We start from the raw sequence: 19,817 nt of genomic DNA, 5'->3' as shown, positions 1-19,817 counted from the left end.
GTATCCATTTTTCATTACCTGCTCTGAGTTAGATTGTAACGGCATCCACTGCTTTTTAAAATATGGCTACTATACTTTGGACTATAGGGGCCTTCAGCAATACATACAAACACACCATATCCTCTTTACATCTATCAGTTCTAACAATCTAGCAGGAGTTGCTCTTTTTCTGCTGAACTGCATCTTTCTTTAAGCCGTCCAATTTATTATGGTGGAGCCTGAGCAGAATAGTTCACTGACTGGGCCTGCCATGTTTCAATTATTTGTTTTCCTTGGAACTACTAGGTTATTTTCACTGAATTCTAAGCAAAACATTTAATTTGATTTTGGCACCTCAAAGATTCCACATAAACAATAACAGCAAAACAAAACTATGTTACTAACTTAAAGAATGATTTGATAATAAACATCAGTGAGTGACCAGAGGTTTAGACCACATTCAGTTACAGTTTACTATCCTCCTCAGGTTTGCATGACACACTGACCACAGATTTCCCACACTGGCTAGATGCCTGGCTAAAAGATAGTTGGCTAAGGCTTGGTTGAGATTCAGTATGTTGTGCAAACCCAAACAGATATCCCAGATCCTTTCGCTGAGCTGACTAGAGCAAGAACCTGTATAGCATGATAAGTGAATATGAAAAATAAAATAAAATCAACATCACATGATTGAAGGACTGCTTAGAAAGTGGACAAGAGAAAGAAAGGCATAGTGATTGCTTAGACTACAAACCCAGAAGGTAGAATCAAAAAGAAAGCCTCCTTAACCACAGCAAAGTAAATGAGATCAAAACTGGCAAGAGGAAACAGGAACATCTCACAAATTGCCATTCAGCTCTGTCTATTTTGGGGGTAATTTCTAGCATGGTTGTAGCCAAGGAAAAGTTACACAAGGAATGTGCATGATGTCAGGTAAGTTGGTGGGTGTTGGCAGAATAATATACCAGGCCCTGTGGACATGCTTGGGCCATTTCCCCTCTGGAGACTTAAACATGGCTTCATCAAACCATTACACCTTACAGCATGTCAGAGAGGACTGGGGAGGAATCACCTCAGGATGCAGTACTTCTGTATCTTCAGTGGCTTTTCACTGCCATTTCTGTCCCATCCTTCACAAACACGGTACGTACTGTACACATACACATACACATTGATGCCAAACATGTCATTATCCTTCCTGCCCTTTGCTTACCTATATATTTCCTCATCATTTCCTTGCCATGAAAAATTATAGTTCAAAACAGCATGCAACCCACACAATCTTACAGGATCAACAATTATCACCAAACACATTTCTTTTTATTTATGGCATTGGCTTCAGTTTTAAAACATCATACAACATGGAAGAATTTGGTTCCAAGGAGCTTCTGGTTTGGACAGCACTGATGAGTGTAAGAATCCCATCTTACAAATCCTCTTCCCAATAAAAGCAAATATTAGCAGAGAACAATTTCTTTTGAAAGCAAACCTGGAAACTGAATAGGTGCTGTTGTCTGTCTCCCCCACCCTCTGGGGTGTGTGTGTGTGTGTGTGTGTGTAGATATGGTCATCTTTCTTCTTCCTTCACCCCAAAGACCTTCTAGCAAACTTCTTCACCTGATAACAGGCTGCCCAGGCCTCCCTCCCTCCAGAATCATTGCTGTCATATTTGGTTTTGGCAAGGGGCCCAGGGTTTGTGGAGAAGTCCAAGATACTGACTCAGCACAAACTGCCATTCTCTTTCCAGGAAGGGAGAAGGTTTATGAGACTGTGGGCCTCCAGCAAACCCCCCTCCCAACTGGCCCCTGGGGAGTGACACAGCAGTTGCTGCGCCACCATTATCCACTCCCTCTTAACTGCTTGCATCTGGAGAAACTCCCCAGCAGCACACCTGGATCACAGAGAGCATTGTTAAGGCCCAGTTCTGCAGAGGTGGTGCTTCTGATATTTGGGACTGATGATGAGGGCTTATAAGAGAAAATTGCCAAGAAAAACATTGTGCATGCAGGAAAATCAGCCTATGAAAAAGAAGAGCTCTAGCTTTGCCCTCACTGACTGAATGATCACGGGTGCCTCCATTTCCTCACACAAACCACCACCTGTATCCCTGACTGAGTTACTGAACTAGGCAGACCACAGCAAATGCACTGAAAAAGTCTGTATAAGGTTATGTAGCCCTTGCTTTCCAAGCCATTGACAAGAATGCTCAAAATCCTTCAGCAGCTCTTTTCCCATTTGGAAAGATGTCACCGATATAGCCAAGCCCCATTTTGATGGGAAGTTGGAAAGGAGGCTGAGCCTGGGAGCTCAGCTTCTTAACCTTGCCACTTCTTCTTATATCTGTTTGTTCTTTTGTATAGGCTCAAATATTTATGTGGGGCCCCGACAACAACAAAGCTTAGATTTGTTGACAGGAACAGTGTTAAGGCTAACAGTCAGAAGCATTTATTAGCAAACAGTGAAAATGAAACTCCAGATCACCCTTCCCAGCTAAGGTGTTACCTGACCTCAAGGTCTTCCTCTTACAGCCAACAAGAGCTAGAGGGTGTCTTATGCAAACCAAACATCATATAGAGCTAGCTTGCTCAAGCAGTCCCCGCTGCCCTAAAACGGCCCAAACCAGGGAATTGTACATAAAATCTCATATCTCATCTCTTCCAGAGGCCCTATATTTTGAGGCTTCCATTGAGCATCAATGGATGTCTCAGTCAAAGAGACTCCAGCACTTTCTCCATCTGTTTTTGGACTCCTGAATTCAAATGAAGTCTTCCAAAGTCAATATAACCTTATTGTGGTAGCCCGTTCCATGGGTGATGGACTCAAGGAAGGAATGTGCAGGCCAAGGAGTTTCCACTGATACTAGGAAGCTTGATCCATGTGTGCAGCATTGTAGGTGCACGAGATAGGTGATGATGGTGGTCTTTTACTGCTAGACATCACCGTGGTTCTCCTGCTTCCAACACAGTCATTGACTCGACGGTCAACTGTTCCAGTTTTATGGATGCTGATGGTGATGGAGTCCTGGGCGTGCCATTGCAGGGGCTGTCTGTTTCAGCAGTCTCTCCTCCAGCCAGTCTGGCCTGGTCACTCAGTAGCTTGACCAGGAAATTGATATATTTCATGGCCAAGCGAAGAATCTCATTCTTACTCAACTTCTTGTCAGGTGGATGGGTGGGAATGAGTTTCCGAAGCTCAGCAAAGGCACCATTCACATTCTGTTGACGCCACCGTTCCCGGCTATTAGTGAAGACCCGGCGTGCCACTTTCTGGGGTTGAAGACCTGGGCAAATATATGGAAAAGTCTGAATGAGTAAGAGGCCTTTGCAAAAGGGGTTATGTTGAACATGAATTGAAAACTCCTTCCCCCATATTGGCAGCCACTTTATACAAGTTGTTTCCATATCTGTCACATGTGCTACTCTGCTAGTCCGCTCTGCTCTGTCCTGGGAGAGGAACACACTTGATTTTTCCCCATGGCCACTCACCTTCAGTAATGTCTTGCTCATAATGGCTTGGTCTCCGCTTAAGGCGGTTATTGGGAAAGAGGCCAAAAGTCCCCGAGTTGCCTAGGTAGATGCTAGAGATAAATAAGAACATTGATCAGAACCTCCATCTCAAAGCATGCATACAAGCTTTTATAACTTTATTTACAAATGTTCCTACAAAAGTAAGTTACAAATATTATCATTTTCTCATATCTCTTGGCAGCAGGTCCAGGATCAACAATGTTCTATGTAGGGTCTGTTGCCTCCTTCTCTGCAAGTCCAGCCTTATAGCATTTGTAGTATGGTGAAAAATAAAAACCCATACCTAGGATAAACCTGCCCAGTTAACAACAATTATTTCAGTTATATTCCTTCACATATTGTGAATGGCTCAGTTAAATTGTTTGGGATGTATCTTAGTATCATAATCCACAAAATAAATATTTGGACGTATTTGTCAAAGTGTGTCTCCAATTTTAATTCTGAAAAAGACTGTCATCCCATTCTAGGGTAGAAAACATCCCTAACAGCTCAGCTGATGCCATGCCTACATCAGATGCTGGGGCAAGGGAAAACATGTTCAGAAAAGACAACTTAGACTGACCAAGCAGAGAGGACACCCACTCTTGGGCTGTTGATAAATCATGGGAAGAAAATGGAAGCTCAACATTAAAAGAAATCACTGGATGAAACTGAACCTGAGACACATTGACAACTTTGCTCTTCTCCCATTCAGAGTGGTCAGGAACCTATCACATTCTCAAGGACCACTGGCAGGGACCACTCCATCAATCCAACCATCCCTACTCAGCTAGTGGCTTTCACACAGAATGGCACTGGATGGACCATTATCATGTAGAAATATTATTAGTGGCCTCCAGGTTGCTCACTTTCACACTGGTTCTCTCAGCATATAATCAATAAAGCTGAACCTTTCTAGACCATTTCTACAGATATATATTTTTGTGTAGCTTGGGCACAGTTCATAAGCTCAGCTTCCTCTAAAGTCCTGGCCAGAAAACTCAGTAAAACAATCAAAGACCCATCTTCCCTGTTGTGCTTTAAATTGCTAGGTTAACTCATTCATTACAGATACTGTAGTAGTAAAGAGAGTTCATGTTTTGGCAAGTCCCAAACTATAAACAAGTAAAGGACTGCCAGGATCAAGTAATTAGAAGATCTCTTTCCCACTAAGGATCTCTTGCAAATGAAAACAACAAATCAGACTAAAAGAACAAAATTAAGATATGATGGATATGACTTACTGAATAGAATAGAGAATAGGGCTGGAAGGGACCATGGAAGTCTTCTAGTCCAACCCCCTGCTCAAGCAAGAGACCCTATACCATTTCAGACAAATGGCTGTCCAGTTTTTTCTTAAAAGCCTCCAGTGATGAAGCACCCACAACTTCTGAAGGCAAGCTGTTCCACTGGTTAATTGTCCTCACTGTTAGGAAGTTTCTCCTTAATTCCAGGTTGCTTCTCTCTTTGGTCAGTTTCCAACCATTGTTTCTTGTCCTGCCCTCTGGTGCTTTGGAGAATAGTTTGATGCCTCTCAAATACTGGAATACAACTGTCATGTGCTCCCTAGTTCTTCTTTTCTCTAGACTAGCCAAACCCAAATCCTGCAATCGTTCATATGTTTTATTTGCAGGCTTTTAATCATCTTAGTTGCTCTTCCTTGTACCTTTTTGTAATATGATGGCCAAAACTGGATCCAGTATTCCAGGTATGGCTTTATAAAGTGGTATTAATACTTCACATGATTTTGATTTTATGACTCTGTTTATACAATCAAGGATTACATTAGCTTTTTTGGTTGCCACTGCACACTGCTAGCTCATGTTTAAGTGATCATCCACTAGGACTTCAAATTTGATGAGTTCCCCTTCTATTCTCTCATCTAAGTCATTTATGAAGTATTGAAGAATACTTGGCCTAACACGGAACCTTGTGGTATCCCACTGCTTACTTCCCTCATGTAGATGTAGTATTATTAAGGACTATTCGTTGAGTACGGTCTGTCAGTAAGTTACAAACCTATCTGGTTTTGTCATCTGCTTGATGAGAAGAACACTTTGGCTGTTATTGTTATCTTGACCCTCAGCCTAATACACTCCATGCTTAAGCTGCTGTCCTCACCTTCTTGCTTACAAGAGGTCCTCTCTGGTTTCCACTGTGTGGGAGCTTCTACTACTTATCAACAAACTATCTTATTAGCAAGGGATGCTTTCTTCTCAATTTCCAAATTCAACTGCCCTGAGACTTTAAAAGTTTGGTGATCTCAGGAAAACACCTGTCCCTAATATTGTACCTTCCAGATATGTTGGGACTTCAGTTTTCAGAATTCTAGTCAGTATGGAACATAAATGCTTGCTAGGTATTCTGAGAATTGCACATATTCCATGTTGGGAAACACTGTCACAAAGAAGCTCTGGCTGCTGATATGGACCTACAATAGTTCTTTTTTTGTCAATTTCCAAAAGTGGGATAATTTGCTTATAACACAATCTAGATGAACCCACTGCCATTGTTCCCATGGTTGGCACTGGCAGCTTGCCAACATAACCAGGATTTCTTCCTTTTCCCCCAGATCTGATTTCTGGACTTACTTGTTCAGAAAGGGATGAGGCTGGTATTGTGGGGCTAAAAGTGGACTCCTTACTCCAGCCAGAGGCAGGGATGGTAGAGGTGGTCCAGGTGGCAGACCTGAGAACTGCAAGAAGTTAGGAATGGGGTGTAGGGCAGTGAGTTGGGTTGTGGGGACCTCAATAGGAGTGGGGGACTTGCTGTAGCCCAGGCTGATGACAGGGACATTGGGGGGCAGTACTGCATGGGGAGCCTCAGCAGGAGGGCTCCCCTTTGTTTGAGGTGAGAATGAGGTGGGGATGGTGAGTGGTTCAGTGGCCTCTACATCATTCCGCCCACCATTTGGGGAAGAAGGAAGAGGGGTTGGGGTAACTGCTGGTGGAAGGTTTGGCTGCTCAGGCTTAACAGGTGACTGGGAATTCTTCAGCTTCTCCATCATGTTTGCTTTGATTCTCATCTGTAGGAAGAACAGAAGGAAAGTGAGACTGACACACTGTACCAGCTCTGCCAAATTGGGCATTCCAGTAGTAAAAAAAAAATACAGGTAGTCCTCGACTTACAATCATTCATTTAGTGACTGTTTGAAGTTACAATGGCACTGAAAAAAGTGACTTATGACCATTTTTCATACTTATGACTGCTTCATACTTATGACCCCATGGTCATGTAGTCAAAATTCAGATTCTTGGCAACATATTTATGATGGTTGCAGTGTCCTGGAATCATGTGATCACCTTTTGTGATCTTATGGCAAGCGAAGTCAATGGGAATCCAGATTCACTTAACAACCATGCTACTAATTTAACAACTGCGGTGATTCATGTAACAACTGTTGCAAGAAAGGTCGTAAAATGGGACAAAATGCACTTAACATCAGAAATTTTGTGCTCAATTGTGGTCATAAGTCAAGTATCACTGCAATATTTTGACTCTTTTATGTTAAGCTGGAAAAAGAAAAGATAAGACGACAACCAGATTGGATATGCCCTAGCACCTTCCTTGTCTAGATTCTCTTTCTCATGATGGCCAATTATAAGTAAAGATGGTGGGAAGCCAAAGGCAACAGATTATTGCTTATTGACATTTTTTCCCAACAAATGAGACAAAGAGGCATGCTCTTGGACTTCAAAGGAATTGCCTAGTCCCTCTTTAAAGCCAGTTGATAGCTGTCACTACATCTGGTGGTTGCAAATTCCATTTGTGTGCTAAGCAACCGAATAGTGCCCTTTGTGGTCCCTAATACTCTGTTGTTCAGCTTTAGTGAATAATTTTGACTTCCATGAGTATTATGAGAGAAGAAGCAGATTACCCCACCCCATATACACACACCACCTTTGCTGCATTAGTGCGATTGCCCACTTACATATCATGCCTTGCTCAGTCCAAACATTTGCAACAGATTTGGCCAAGCTTTGGGATTTTTAGTGGTCCAGGGGATGAGATGTTATTGTGAGGTGATATTATGCGTTCAGTTTTGAAATACATAGACTTAATTATATTGTGGATGAATTTCAATTATGGTATCAAATTATCCATGATATGACTACTATTCCTAAATTTTAGATGATATAATGCTTTAATTTCCAAGTGTGCATGCATGGTTTAGGAGACTGAAAGTGATTTTTTGAGGTATCTAAATACAATTTTCTCAAATTTCATGAATGCTAGATCTCCTCTGTGATCTTGAAGGAAAAAGATAGAAAGATTATTGATGCTTCTGAACTTTGGAACTGGAGAAAGCTTTTGAGGATACCATGGACAGGCAAGAAAACAACAAATAGATCCCCTCTAAACTTTTTCTCCTTTATCTGCTTGAAGATCTGTACTTGTTTATTCATCACAGCACTTTACATTCCAAAGTAGCTTCTAGTCCACAGATGCTTATTGCAACATAAATATGTAACTGTGGCAACACTGTGATCCAGACTTTGACAAAGCTGGAATTCGATTCAGCCTGTCTGTGATTTTCAGCCATGTGAACAATGGCTTTTACTGCAGGTGATTATGAAAGCTTGATCTGTGGTGACTTCCCTGTCTGCAAGGAGAAGAGATGATAAGGCAGATAGCCGCAGCGGTCGCGGTTGTACCCACAGGTGGAGAGAAGTTTCTTCAAACCTCTGCTCTGTGTTTGTGGGAGGGGAAAAGGCATTTGTGTGCCTCCTCAGGACTGGCAAGGCCTGCTTTCTTGAGACTTCTTTTTGAGGAGGCTTTCTCCTTCCACCATCATTATGTTTGTTGAAAGTATTCCCAGCCAAGCTTGCACTCAAGCAAGGGCTTCACTGCTTTCTATCCCAGAATTTCCTGCCAGTATGAGACTACAATCTGCACAATTCAACATACTTGAAAAGTGCCAGTCTGAGGAAGTTTGTCTTCAAAACTGGAACTTGGGAAAGAGGCAGAGAAAGCTGCCCAGATATTTTTTTTCCTTCCCATTACAAGCCTACTGCTTTCAGAGATCTCTTAGAACGTGACTGTGTTATGTCATGTATTGTGAGAGTTCCAACAAATAGACAATGCACATGCTGCAGTGTGCAGCAACACAACATACTTTTGCATTTTTTCTCTTTCTGTCTTCTTACTCCCTCCTCCCTTTTAGGACTTTTGTCCCTTAAATATTTTTTGTATTGCTGCACGTGCAAAATGTGAGTTCTTCCAATGCTAATATTTTCCACTTCAGGATAACAGTGGTACTTTAGTTACATAAATATGGTCTTTTGGCAGAACTGAGGTTGCTATTAATATATTTCTAATGTGACTGTTGATTTTCATGTAAGCAATATGTTGAGGTTTCTTCAGCTTTTTCTTCTATCTTTCTAATCTCATGAATAAAGAAATATCTGCAGAAATATCATTTCTTTTTAAAACATTGATTTACTCATATTTACTTGCCCTAATCTGGTCAAGGATTGGCTGAAAGCATTTTTTGCCATTGAACCTAAACTTCATCTCATTGAAAAGCATATCAAAGGAGGTGCTGCGGAATGACTGACAGAATGGTGGGCTTGCTAATTCACGAAATAGCTGGTGTGTGTGTGTGTGTGTGTGAGAGAGAGAGGGGGGGGGGGAAGGAAGGAAATGAGAGGGAGATGAGCACCAAAAGATAGAAGACAAATCTACAGGATCACTTTTTGCTATCTACTTCCTAATTCTTCTTTTCATCTTCTAAATCCATCACAAAAAAGCCTTCTGGTTCTGGTTTAAAACACAGATTGATTCAGATGGTAAGTTGGCAGGTTCACACAGAACTGGAAGCCAATCAGTCATTACCTTTTCTGACCAATAACTAAGAAAGGGCACCTAACCTGCCAGTTAGTGCTTGCTTGCTGCTATCTTCTTGGATCTTTCTTTAATAGACATTGTTTCTCTCCTTTAAAAATAAACTAAAATTGTACCATTCCCACTAGTTTTTGTGTTTAGTCCCATGTCCAATGATGCATCCTGCAGTTACTGTGACCTTGGAGGTTCGCCAGGTTCGCCTGGTGCGCCAGTTGCGACCCTATCTGGACCAGGATGCCCTGTGTACGGTCACTCATGCGCTCGTGCCCTCTCGCCTGGACTACTGCAATGCTCTTTACATGGGGCTTCCCTTGAAGACCACTCGGAGGCTCCAACTGGTACAGAATGCGGCCGCGAGAGTTGTCTTGGGAGTTTCCCGGTACACCCATGTTACACCTTTGCTCCGCAAGCTACATTGGTTACCAGTTGTCTTCCGGGTGAGATTCAAGGTTTTGGTTATGGTCTTTAAGTCCTTACATGGCATGGGTCCGGGGTACCTCGGGGACCACCTGCTGCCGGCGTCAACTTCCCTCCGCCCTGTGCGTTCCCACAGAGGGCCTCCTCAGGGTGCCTCCGGTCAGAGAATGTCGACTGGTGGCCCCCAGGGGGAGGGCCTTCTCTGTGGGCGCTCCGGCTCTATGGAACCAACTGCCGGTTGAGCTCCGGATGGCACCGGACCTTCGCTCCTTCCGGCGCGGTCTGAAGACCCATTTATTTGAACAAGCTGGTCTGGCCTGATGGGGGACGTTAGGGTTTTTAATGGGTTTCTTATATTGTTATTGTTTTTATCTGGGCACTTGTTTAATTCTTTTTTAATTTTTGTATTTGCTATTTATATATGCCCTGTTCACCGCCCTGAGTCCTTCGGGAGAAGGGCGGTATACAAATTTAATAAAATGAAAATGAAAAAATGAAAGATGAGCCAATCCTCTGCAATGGGAGTCACAATGTTGTTTGCTAGTAAATTATACCTGATATGATAGCTAAACACGCTTTGAAAATGGATGTTTTGTTGGAAGGTGTGCATTTAGTTCTTTTTTCCTCTTCTATTGCATACATGCCCACATATGTGCTTTGGATGGTTAAGAGCCCGCCCCCCCAGTAGAAAATAAAAAAAAACATAAAAAGCTATGAGGGACAGGGGAAATTGGACCCAGCTTCATTCTGCTAGAGGAAACAGTATCTTCTCACACAAAGAACTGAATTTCACCTCAGAACTCGCCCCCCCCCCCCAATTAATTCCACAAATGATAAAACAACAAGTCATCTAGAGATGGCCACCAGATACAAATTTGATTATTAAATAATACATTTATTCATTGAAACTATGTGAACCATGTAAAGCAACATCCTTTAAAATATATGTGTATAGTGTTACTATGAGAGCTAGCTTGGTGTAAAGATTAAGGCACCAGGCTAGAAACCTGGAAACCATAAGTTTTATTCCTAAGCACAAAGCTAGCTGGGTGAGATTCAGCCAGTCACTTTCTCAAGTTTTGTTGTTGTTGTTGTTAGTTGCGAAGTCATGTCCGACCCATCGCGACCCTATGGACAACATTCCTCCAGGCCTTCCTGTCCTCTACCATCTTCTGGAGTCCATTTAAGCTCACGCCTACTGCTTCAGTGACTCCATCCAGCCACCTCATTCTCTGTCGTCCCCTTCTTCTATTGCCCTCGATCTTTCCCAGCATTAGGCTCTTCTCCAGTGAGTCCTTCCTTCTCATTAGGTGGCCAAAGTATTTGAGTTTTAGCTTCAGGATCTGGCCTTCTAAAGAGCAGTCGGGATTGATCTCCTCTAGGACTGACCGGTTTGATCGCCTTGCAGTCCAAGGGACTCGCAGGAGTCTTCTCCAGCACCATAGTTCAAAGGCCTCAATTCTTTGGCGCTCAGCCTTTCTTATGGTCCAACTTTCACTGCCATACATTGCAACAGGGAAGACCATAGCCTTCACTATACGCACTTTTGTTGACAGGGTGATGTCTCTGCTTTTTAGTGTGCTGTCTAGGTTTGCCATGGCTTTCCTCCCAAGGAGCAAGCGTCTTTTAATTTCTTGGCTACAGTCCCCATCTGCACTGATCTTGGAGCCCAGGAAAATAAAATCTGTCACTACCTCCATTTCTTCCCCATCTATTTGCCAGGAATTGAGAGGGCCAGATGCCATGATCTTGGTTTTCTTAATATTAAGTTTCAACCCAAGTTTTGCACTCTCCTTCTTCACCCGCAACAAGAGGCTCTTTAGTTCTTCTTCACTTTCTGCCATTAGAGTGGTATCATCTGCGTATCTTAGGTTGTTGATATTTCTTCTGGCAATCTTAATTCCAACTTTTGATTCATCTAGCCCTGCCTTTCTCATGATGTGCTCTGCATATAAGTTAAATAGGCAGGGCGACAGTATACAGCCTTGCCGGACTCCTTTCCCAATTTTGAACCAATCAGTGGTTCCATGTCCAGTTCTCACTGTTGCTTCTTGACCCGCATATAGGTTTCTCAAGAGACAAATAAGATGGTCTGGTACTCCCATCTCTCAAGTTTATGGCCATACAAAATCTAAAACCTGAATTACAAATATTTCCTATTACTTCAAAGTTATATGGGGGTAAACTTATTGAGGCCTGGTATTCCACCAAAGGAGCAATTAACAAACGTATTGATTTAGATCCAACATATCAAAATGTAAGAAACTAGACCATTCAAAGTGCCAATCAACAAGGGAACCAATCAGCTGCTCGGAATTCAAATATAGCTCCAAACAACTGACCACAGTGGCACACAAGACGCTTATGAGCTAAGGAGAATAGGGCAAGAACATCCTGCTGATGATGTTACCTAGTTTGGTAATGAAATGTTCAGAAGCTATATTAAAACAAGCTTGGAGAACAAACCACAGCCAAAATCTAAAACCTGATTACAATATTTCCTATAGATAGAGGTAAACTGCTTGCAGGAAGTAAATATATGGTGAATGCTAAAAACAACCACAGTTTTGCGGAAGGAATTAAGAAGGTCAATGAATTATCATGGCTCACAAGGATTCAGGATTTTTCTGCTTAAACAGTAGTTTTCTATACACAGAGGAAGAAAAACAGACAAGTTCAAATACACGTTGACGAAAGGATGACACTGTCATCTAGATACTCCATGAAGTTCTCCTGCCATAACAACAAACATTGTGGGAACAGCTCTAGCAGATGGACATCCCCTCACCACCCAAAATAACCAAGAGCAGTCCTGCTGCATCAACCCTCAACCAGATAAGTCCACATACTTTGCTACAGTGATTAAGGTCATGCTTTTAATATATTCCTTTTTTTCAGGGTTAATCCTTGGCATTAGAAATAATACAGACGCTGAACTTTGCCAGGTTTAAGCTTCAAGGAGGAAGCATATTCCTGTATGCAATGTAAGGATTTCAAGAATTTTCTATACTATGGAGTCCTTAGGAAAGGGAAAAGAAATCTAATTCAAGTTCTGATTAGGTTGATCCTATATCCTTTTTTCACTAAGGGCAATCCCATATTTGAAGATCCATCCAGGACAAGTTTGATTGCAGAATAGTCATGAGGAGAGAAAGTGGAGACCTTGACACCGCCCCTTTCTTTTTCACAGTCTCTCTGCTCTCATTGTGATGAAACATTTACCACCAAAACTACAATTATCTTATGCAAATGTAAGACTTTTCAGATGAATGCTTTAAAAATAGATGACATCTGAGTTGTGCTGTCATTATTTTATTTCTATAACACATGGTCAGGTACACCACCCATGGCAAGAATGGTTGTGAAGCTTTGGGAAATATTTGGAATGTGCAACTTGGATCTATGAAAGTGTCCTAATGAACCAACAACCAAGTAACCAGTAACTAGATTTGAGACTGATTGCTCTCCCATTTACTTTGATTCCCAAGTACAAACTACAAGCTCAAAGTGCACATGAGGGTAGAATATCTACTTGTTTAAAATTATATCTGTCCCACTAGTATATTTCTCTGGGGTGGAGTTTGCTGGCCATGGGTGAGTGCAGCTGAGCTCTCTTCATTCACATAACTCCTTTCACTGGCTATGTTTTCCATTACTAAGTTCACTTCCAGCATCATATTCCGTGGAAGAAAATGAGAAGTGTCAAAATGCACCAAAGTATAAATCATGTTTGAAAAATTTGGCAGGTTTGACAAATACAAAACCACTCATCAAGATACCCTTTTGCATTTAATTTGATGCCAATCTATATAATAGCTGTGACATTGCAATGTCACAATCAAAATAATGCTTCTTCAGCAATTGCTTGTCTTAGAAGAATGCCAAGAAAAAGTGAATTCATCATAACCACTGAAGAAATGATAAAGTGCATACAACTGACATCTCAGGCTGGAATGTTCAGGTAGTTCAGATTAAGCTCTTAAATTTGTTATCCAAGAGTCAACCAGTCAAAGAAAGTTGGCAGATGTTTTGTTCCTACCTCAATTATTTTGCCACTGAAGAACGAAAATGGAAAGAAGTTTAGAGATCCATCACTAGATAAATCTGTCAAATGTAGCATTCTGTTTTCTTTTTTCCTAGTCAGACTGCCCATGGTGGATTTCCAATCTTAGTGTTTGAAAGGAGTCTGAAGGCCCAGCTTTTCAAACAGACATGACTGGTGGGCATGACTGGAGCCTCTTTTTAAATTAGGTTGCTTTCATTTTTTCCCCCACATGGTTGGTTATCCTGCCATCTCTATCCTTTTTTGCTTTTTGATATTTTTATTGTCACATTTTTATGTTTTAATCATTTTAATCATTTGTGCACCGCTCAGAGTTCCTGGGAGTCAGGAGGCTTAGAGATGTAAACAACAACAAGAATAATAATAATAATTGTAAATAATTATGCCAGCTAAAGAAGTGGCAATTGGCACTTCAGATTGTTGTGAGCAGATAATATAGTAGTACTAGTATTAGTATTAATAAGGCATATAAATTTAATAAATAAATTAAAAAATAAAAATAAATAATATTGAAGATTATGTTTTTCTCAGCCCTGAAGCGACTTTCAGCAGCTGACCTAATTCAATCCCACAAGCTTCCCTCTGCTGAAAGGAACAGAGAGAAGTGTGACTTTCAACTCTCTCTTTTCCAGAAATTTCTTCTGGCCTCCAGAACAAATTCTGAGAGACTACAGGTGGTTGCAGAAAGATAGAAGAGTTGAAAATCACATTCTCCCCATTCCATTGACAGAAACCTCTCATTGAAGGGGAGAACTAGTTGATTCATCTTCCATGAGCCAAGGGACGTCCAGAAGAGATGTACCTTCCCTGGGCAAATCAGACATTTTTATACCCTTTTTTCTCATTTCTACATCTGCTTATTTTTTCAGCCAAGTATATCTATTAAGGTGGTAAATGCCTTTTGATAGGTACCTAAAAAGGCCTTCACCTAGTAAATTTATATAACATAAGAAAAGAAAATATCCCTCCTTCCTTCCTTCCTTCCTTCCTTCCTTCCTTCCTTCCTTCCTTCCTTCCTTCCTTCCTTCCTTCCTTCCTTTTGTGATATTTTTTTTCTTGAACCAAAACCCCCAAATGTTTTAGCCTTATTTTATTAAGATGACTTTCTGCTCTAGATTTTTTGTTTTTTACTCTATGAGATCATTTCTGAGATATGATCAACACCATTATAACTTGAAACAAACGAACACCTATTTGCAGTTAATAAACTTAAGCTTTATATTTCTGCTCTGTTGGTTACTGCATGAAGAATATTTGGAATTTGATCTTCAGGGCAAGAGAAGTGGTTACACTTATTCCAGAGGTGCTACAGAAAACACCTTTCTTATCAGCAATTCTCCCTACCAGCAGCCCCCAGAGATGAAGAGCAGGACTGGAAAAAAATGCATGAGGAGTAGCTGATTTGCATGTTCACTTGTGAGGTTGGGGAAGGAATAGTTGTAATGTTGTCCAAACAGCTGACCAGTAAGTTACCTTGTCCTTTCCTCATCTAAGACAAAGAATCCTTTTTGAGTGTACTGTTGCTTTAGTTTTCACTCATTCCCCTTTATGGCCACGCGTAACTGAAAAGGGGCAAAAAGAATTTGGGACACCTGTTCTGATCAGGCCTCCAGAGTTTTGTAGTGGTAGCAGGGGTGGTGATGTGAGTGGAGGAATAGAATGTGGCAACTTTCCAGCCTTATTTGGGACAGTTTGGAGACTTGGAAATGACCAAGACACAACTCATCCAGTCATCCTGGATCACACAGTGGGTGTCAGCACTGTTATAAGATTATGTCCTGTGGTGAGTGTGTCTAACAATGGAGAGAATGGCAGCACTTGCTATGGGTTCATATTGCACTTGCTTTGGCTAAAAACACAGCTGCCATGCTCATACTAGCTTCACCTTTCCCAATTTTCCAGAACCACAAAGCCCATCATGCATCATGCTCGCTTCTGAAAACAGGAGATATAGTCCAGTACATCTGGATTGTAGCAGATTAGGTAAGGTTGTTGTAATCTTTCAGTTCTGTAGTTCTGGAAAAAAAAGTTTGTTCAGACAATGCTTACATTTTTCACCCAATGAATTTTTACTTTAAAGGTTTTACCTTTTTTGCAGCTACTTGGTTTTTAGTCAAAACTCTATCAGGCCTAGTGCATATTAAAGCACACACGTGAATAATGAGATTTCATTGTCAGTGGGACTGTTTGAATAGATTGTGAAGCAACAAAGAGAGGAACAAATTCTTGACCATCTACTCAATACAAATGAGATGATATGTAGGTGACCTCTCCTTTCCCATACCTCTGATTCATCGCTGACATAGATGAGATGACATTTTGCAAAGCAAGTAACTGAAATGAAAGAGATAAAATAACAGCCAAGCACATGCCGAGCCAATGCCTCAGTCCTTTGTTCCAATACCAGGCAATAAAAATGTTTTAAAAAATTAAGGAAATGGTTTTGCAAATGTCATTAGGAGGGGTTGGCTTCCCAGCAAGCAGAATCCAAGGATCTTTCAAAGCTATTCTTACCCTAAATTAAAAGAGAAAGAAGGGCTCCTTTTGACTGTGTATGTTTGGATATGCATACAGTTAGAAAGCAGAAAGTGCTTTTCCAAAAGCCAGTTCTGTAACTGAAATACCTGAGTTATCATATTTTCTGAAGCTGAAAGGCAGCCTTATTACATAGAAATTCACAAGTTTGGGGTGTGCAGCTCTTCAGTAGGGCAGCTATTACACAGAGGAGAAAATGGGGTGCATAAAACATAACTATAGTTATAATACTATAGCTAAATAACTAACCATATAGTTAAATAACTATGGAAAATTCACTACAGTTAATCCACAAATAATTTGAGTAAATTAAATTAAATTTGTTCTCTTACTTCAAGGGGTACTGACTAAAATCAAAATACTTCTAATTAAGTAGATTATTAATCTTTTGCTAATGCTAGCACAGCTGCTTATTTCGTTTCATTTTGTTTTGTTTTCTTCAAAGCACTGATTAAACTATGCACAATACAGACCCACTCCAAGTTTTGCCTGGCATATCAGAGACTTGCTCCAAAAATGGAGGAAAGTGAAGCCCATTGCCAGTGTGTGTATGTTTGTGTAGGAATTTCAAGGGGTACAATAGAAACCTTAGGATTTTGTAAACTATCAGGCATCAATTTTTGTGAAAAGGAAAATGAAATGGCTGTTATTATGCATATAATATGTTATTAGCATAAAACTCAACAATATTTGTGTGACTTAATAGCATTACAATTTCTCCCGGAAGAAAGGCCTAGTGAATACATTTCTCACATGTTGATTCTCTCTTGTGACAATTTTACAACACTTAAATTTCTAGTTTATCTATGTGAGGAATATATACAAAGATCCTCAGGTTTCCAGGAAATGTGCTTATACCAAAGCAAAGATGTGTGTGCAATGTCACATGTGACAATATACAGGCAGCCTTTATTCCTTTTCCTACACGGAAGTTTGTCACGGAGGAAGTGTGTAATGGTTATAAAGGCCCTTCCTTAAAACAAGCGGGGAAAATCTCTTCCCCTATTTAATATTTCCAGCTTCCCAAAATATTGAGGTCAGCTCTATAATCTAGTATCCTTAAAAGTACATTCTTTAATTAGTGTATTATTCTGAAATTCAAACATGCCTCTTTCATAAATGATCATGTGGGTCCTTATCTTATAGACTATAACAACAGAAGTCTAGTGTACATTAGTGTAGAGTAAGTCAGAATAATAGATAAAAGAATATTAAGTGTTACTCTGATAGAATTCTTGAAAGAGCTTTGGATTTAATCTTACGAAGTACATTGAACCAAATAAATCACTCAGTTTTACTTCAGATTGCATTCTGGAAGGAAACCATGAAGCTGATACTAACTACGTGATAAGGGATGCAATTGTCAGACTAATTAGATATATCACTATAGGTTAAATGATAACAATGATGCATTCTAAGAAAAACTAAAAGAACTCAGAAGAATTTGAAATTCAAATGAAAAGTATAACCAGTAATTGTAAATCTATTGATGTCTGGAAATTGTTTAATTGTAAACATCTCAAAAAGAAATGAAAACTCATATAACAGCTATAATTTCCAACAGGATGTTATTCTAACTTTTAGAATTTTTAGATTTTGATGCAAAATCTATTTGGCTTGTGATTATAGAAGAGTAATGTGAAATTTTCATTCTGTAGCTTTTTGTTCTAAAGCTTATAGAGGCTACTGCTTTTCTTAAACTGGGCATGTAAAGAAACGGAGAGAGAGTTAGAAAAAGACAAACCAATTTAGAAAAATACAAATCTAAACTAAAATGTTTTAAGAAAACACATTTTAGACGAAGCTTTAAACCTCCTTTTTACAGATTGCTTCATATAATAAGGGAATGGTTATAAAAATACAGAGACTGTTTACTACTAAAGAGAAAAAAAAATACATGACACTGCATACAAGGAAAACATGCACAGCAATGTATGTAGAAGAGATTTAGCCTTAGGTCAATAGTAAATTGCAAGAAAGGGAAATAGCTCAACTGCCCAACCTATGTGGAATTAATAAATGGAAAGACATTGGTCCACAATCTTTTCTGAAATCAAATCCTTGCTGAAATGCTCTTCTTTGCCCAGAAACGTGCTTTCTCTACCAGCCCCTAAATGCCCCGATCCTCACCTGTCCAACTGTGTAGGACCAAAGCCATCTTCCAGTTTCCAAAGATCAAGGATGGACATCTCCAAGTCCCTGTTGCTGGCAAGGAGGCAGATGGAAGAATTCCAGGTGATTGCTGGGGTTCTTCAAAGGAAATGAAGGGTCACCTAACTGCTGACTGTAAGGAGGCCTGGATGGCAAAGTGGAGGGACATGTAGAGAGGGTGCTGTGAGAATCCACCTGATGATGAAACACAAGTTGCTGGGGTCCAATTCTAGAGTCTGGAAAGGATGTAACCCACTGGTATTATCCAAGAATTTACCCTCATCGTCAGCCACATGGCTGCTGCTGGCTGCCATGCTTGGGGGCCATGATTCGCGGCTGCTTCCTCTCTTCGCCACTGGTTTCCTCAGCCAGAGGTTGCAAATAATTATTATTGTCACTAGCAGTGGTGTTGGGGACGTCAAATCAATTAGGCTCCAGCTTTTCCTGCCACCTTGTTCCCTCTGAATCCCCCCTGTGGCCACTTCTCTTTTTTGACAGGCTCCCTTTGGCCACTGGAAGGAGCTGCTTTGAAGACGGAGCCTGGGCCAAGCCCCCTCCCTCTTCCCGCCCCCTCCTGCTCCCCTCCCCTGCATGAGAGAGATTTCCTGCCCTCTTTGGACAGGGGATATTCTGCAGCTTGTAGATAAGCAGCACAGGAGCTGCCTGCACGGGACTGATAAGGAAACTCCCGAGTCAGACCCAGCTGAAGCCAGAGGACTTGGAAGGCAAACAAGAGGAAGCCCAGCGTCTACATGCTAGAATAACATAGACCAGTGAGCACTAAAGTCTCCACAGCACACACAGGAGGGAGGTAGCTTAGTAATCCTCAGAGCGCTTTCATAGGCACCAGAAGTATGCCTTGGATATGAGGGTAGCCAAAAAGCAGAGAAGAAACCAGGTTTTGTCCCTCCAGCCTGCTGGCTTGGGGTTCCTTCCAGATACTGTGCCTATCTGTCTCCAGCTGGGCATCCCGCTTACTTGGTTGAAAGCCAACACTTCCTTCAGCCTTCCTTAATGTGGATATCAGCCCGTGAGCCATTGGCAGCAAGATCAATGGCCAATTAAAGACCTTAGGACTTCCTGTAAAGAAAGTATGTTTACATGGACCAATGTGAACTTATTAACCTAGTAGGAACTCATCTAACCTGAGGCCATTTAAATGTCATTTTTTTAGCCATGTCATTTATAGCATGTCTAAAGGAAACTGGCAGAACTGCACATATTAGGAAAATTAATAGCTTTGTAGAAAACTCTTCCATTTTGAATGGATCCCTTGTGAATGACACAAGGCAAAACAGACTATAATACAATGCAGCTGATCA

At 40.9% G+C, this 19,817-nt stretch overlaps 2 protein-coding genes across 4 annotated transcripts in view; one reads left to right on the top strand and one right to left on the bottom strand.

Moving 5' to 3' along the window:
* The window catches only part of NFIX (nuclear factor I X), a 257,627-nt gene extending 239,052 nt beyond the window's left edge, over positions 1–18,575 (top strand). The window contains exons 14-15 of the mRNA XM_081319866.1: positions 12,403–15,792; positions 18,491–18,575. The gene's annotated coding sequence lies outside the window, so the exon portion shown is untranslated. The remainder of the gene's footprint in view (positions 1–12,402; positions 15,793–18,490) is intronic.
* Positions 1,278–18,651, bottom strand: LYL1 (LYL1 basic helix-loop-helix family member). Of its 3 annotated transcripts, XM_081319868.1 has the most exons (5): positions 18,475–18,596; positions 15,695–15,825; positions 6,077–6,510; positions 3,465–3,556; positions 1,278–3,259 (listed from the first exon to the last, which is right to left on the bottom strand). In XM_081319868.1, exons 2-5 carry the CDS (start codon positions 15,734–15,736, stop codon positions 2,916–2,918), a joined length of 912 nt encoding a protein of 303 aa, XP_081175994.1. In that variant the 5' UTR covers positions 15,737–15,825; positions 18,475–18,596; the 3' UTR covers positions 1,278–2,915. The 3 variants fall into 3 exon arrangements, with proteins under 3 accessions (XP_081175994.1, XP_081175995.1, XP_081175993.1); XM_081319869.1 differs by lacking the exon at positions 15,695–15,825 and having other exon boundaries at positions 18,475–18,651; XM_081319867.1 differs by lacking the exons at positions 15,695–15,825; positions 18,475–18,596 and having other exon boundaries at positions 6,077–6,877.
* Between the last annotated feature and the right edge of the window lie 1,166 nt (positions 18,652–19,817).

The sequence above is a fragment of the Vipera berus genome (assembly GCF_964194415.1).
Source record: "Vipera berus genome assembly, chromosome: 2".
Classification (NCBI taxonomy): Eukaryota; Metazoa; Chordata; class Lepidosauria; order Squamata; family Viperidae; genus Vipera; species Vipera berus.
This window is presented reverse-complemented; position numbering and strand designations above follow the sequence as displayed.

Coding starts and splice junctions, on each gene's coding strand:
- LYL1 (XM_081319867.1), bottom strand. CDS start 6,573: ATGCCCAATTTGGCAGAGCTGGTACAGTGTGTCAGTCTCACTTTCCTT. Junction 3,557..6,076: donor CCTCATCCCTTTCTGAACAA/GTAAGTCCAGAA, acceptor ATTTATCTCTAG/CATCTACCTAGGCAACTCGG. Junction 3,260..3,464: donor TGAGCAAGACATTACTGAAG/GTGAGTGGCCAT, acceptor ATATTTGCCCAG/GTCTTCAACCCCAGAAAGTG.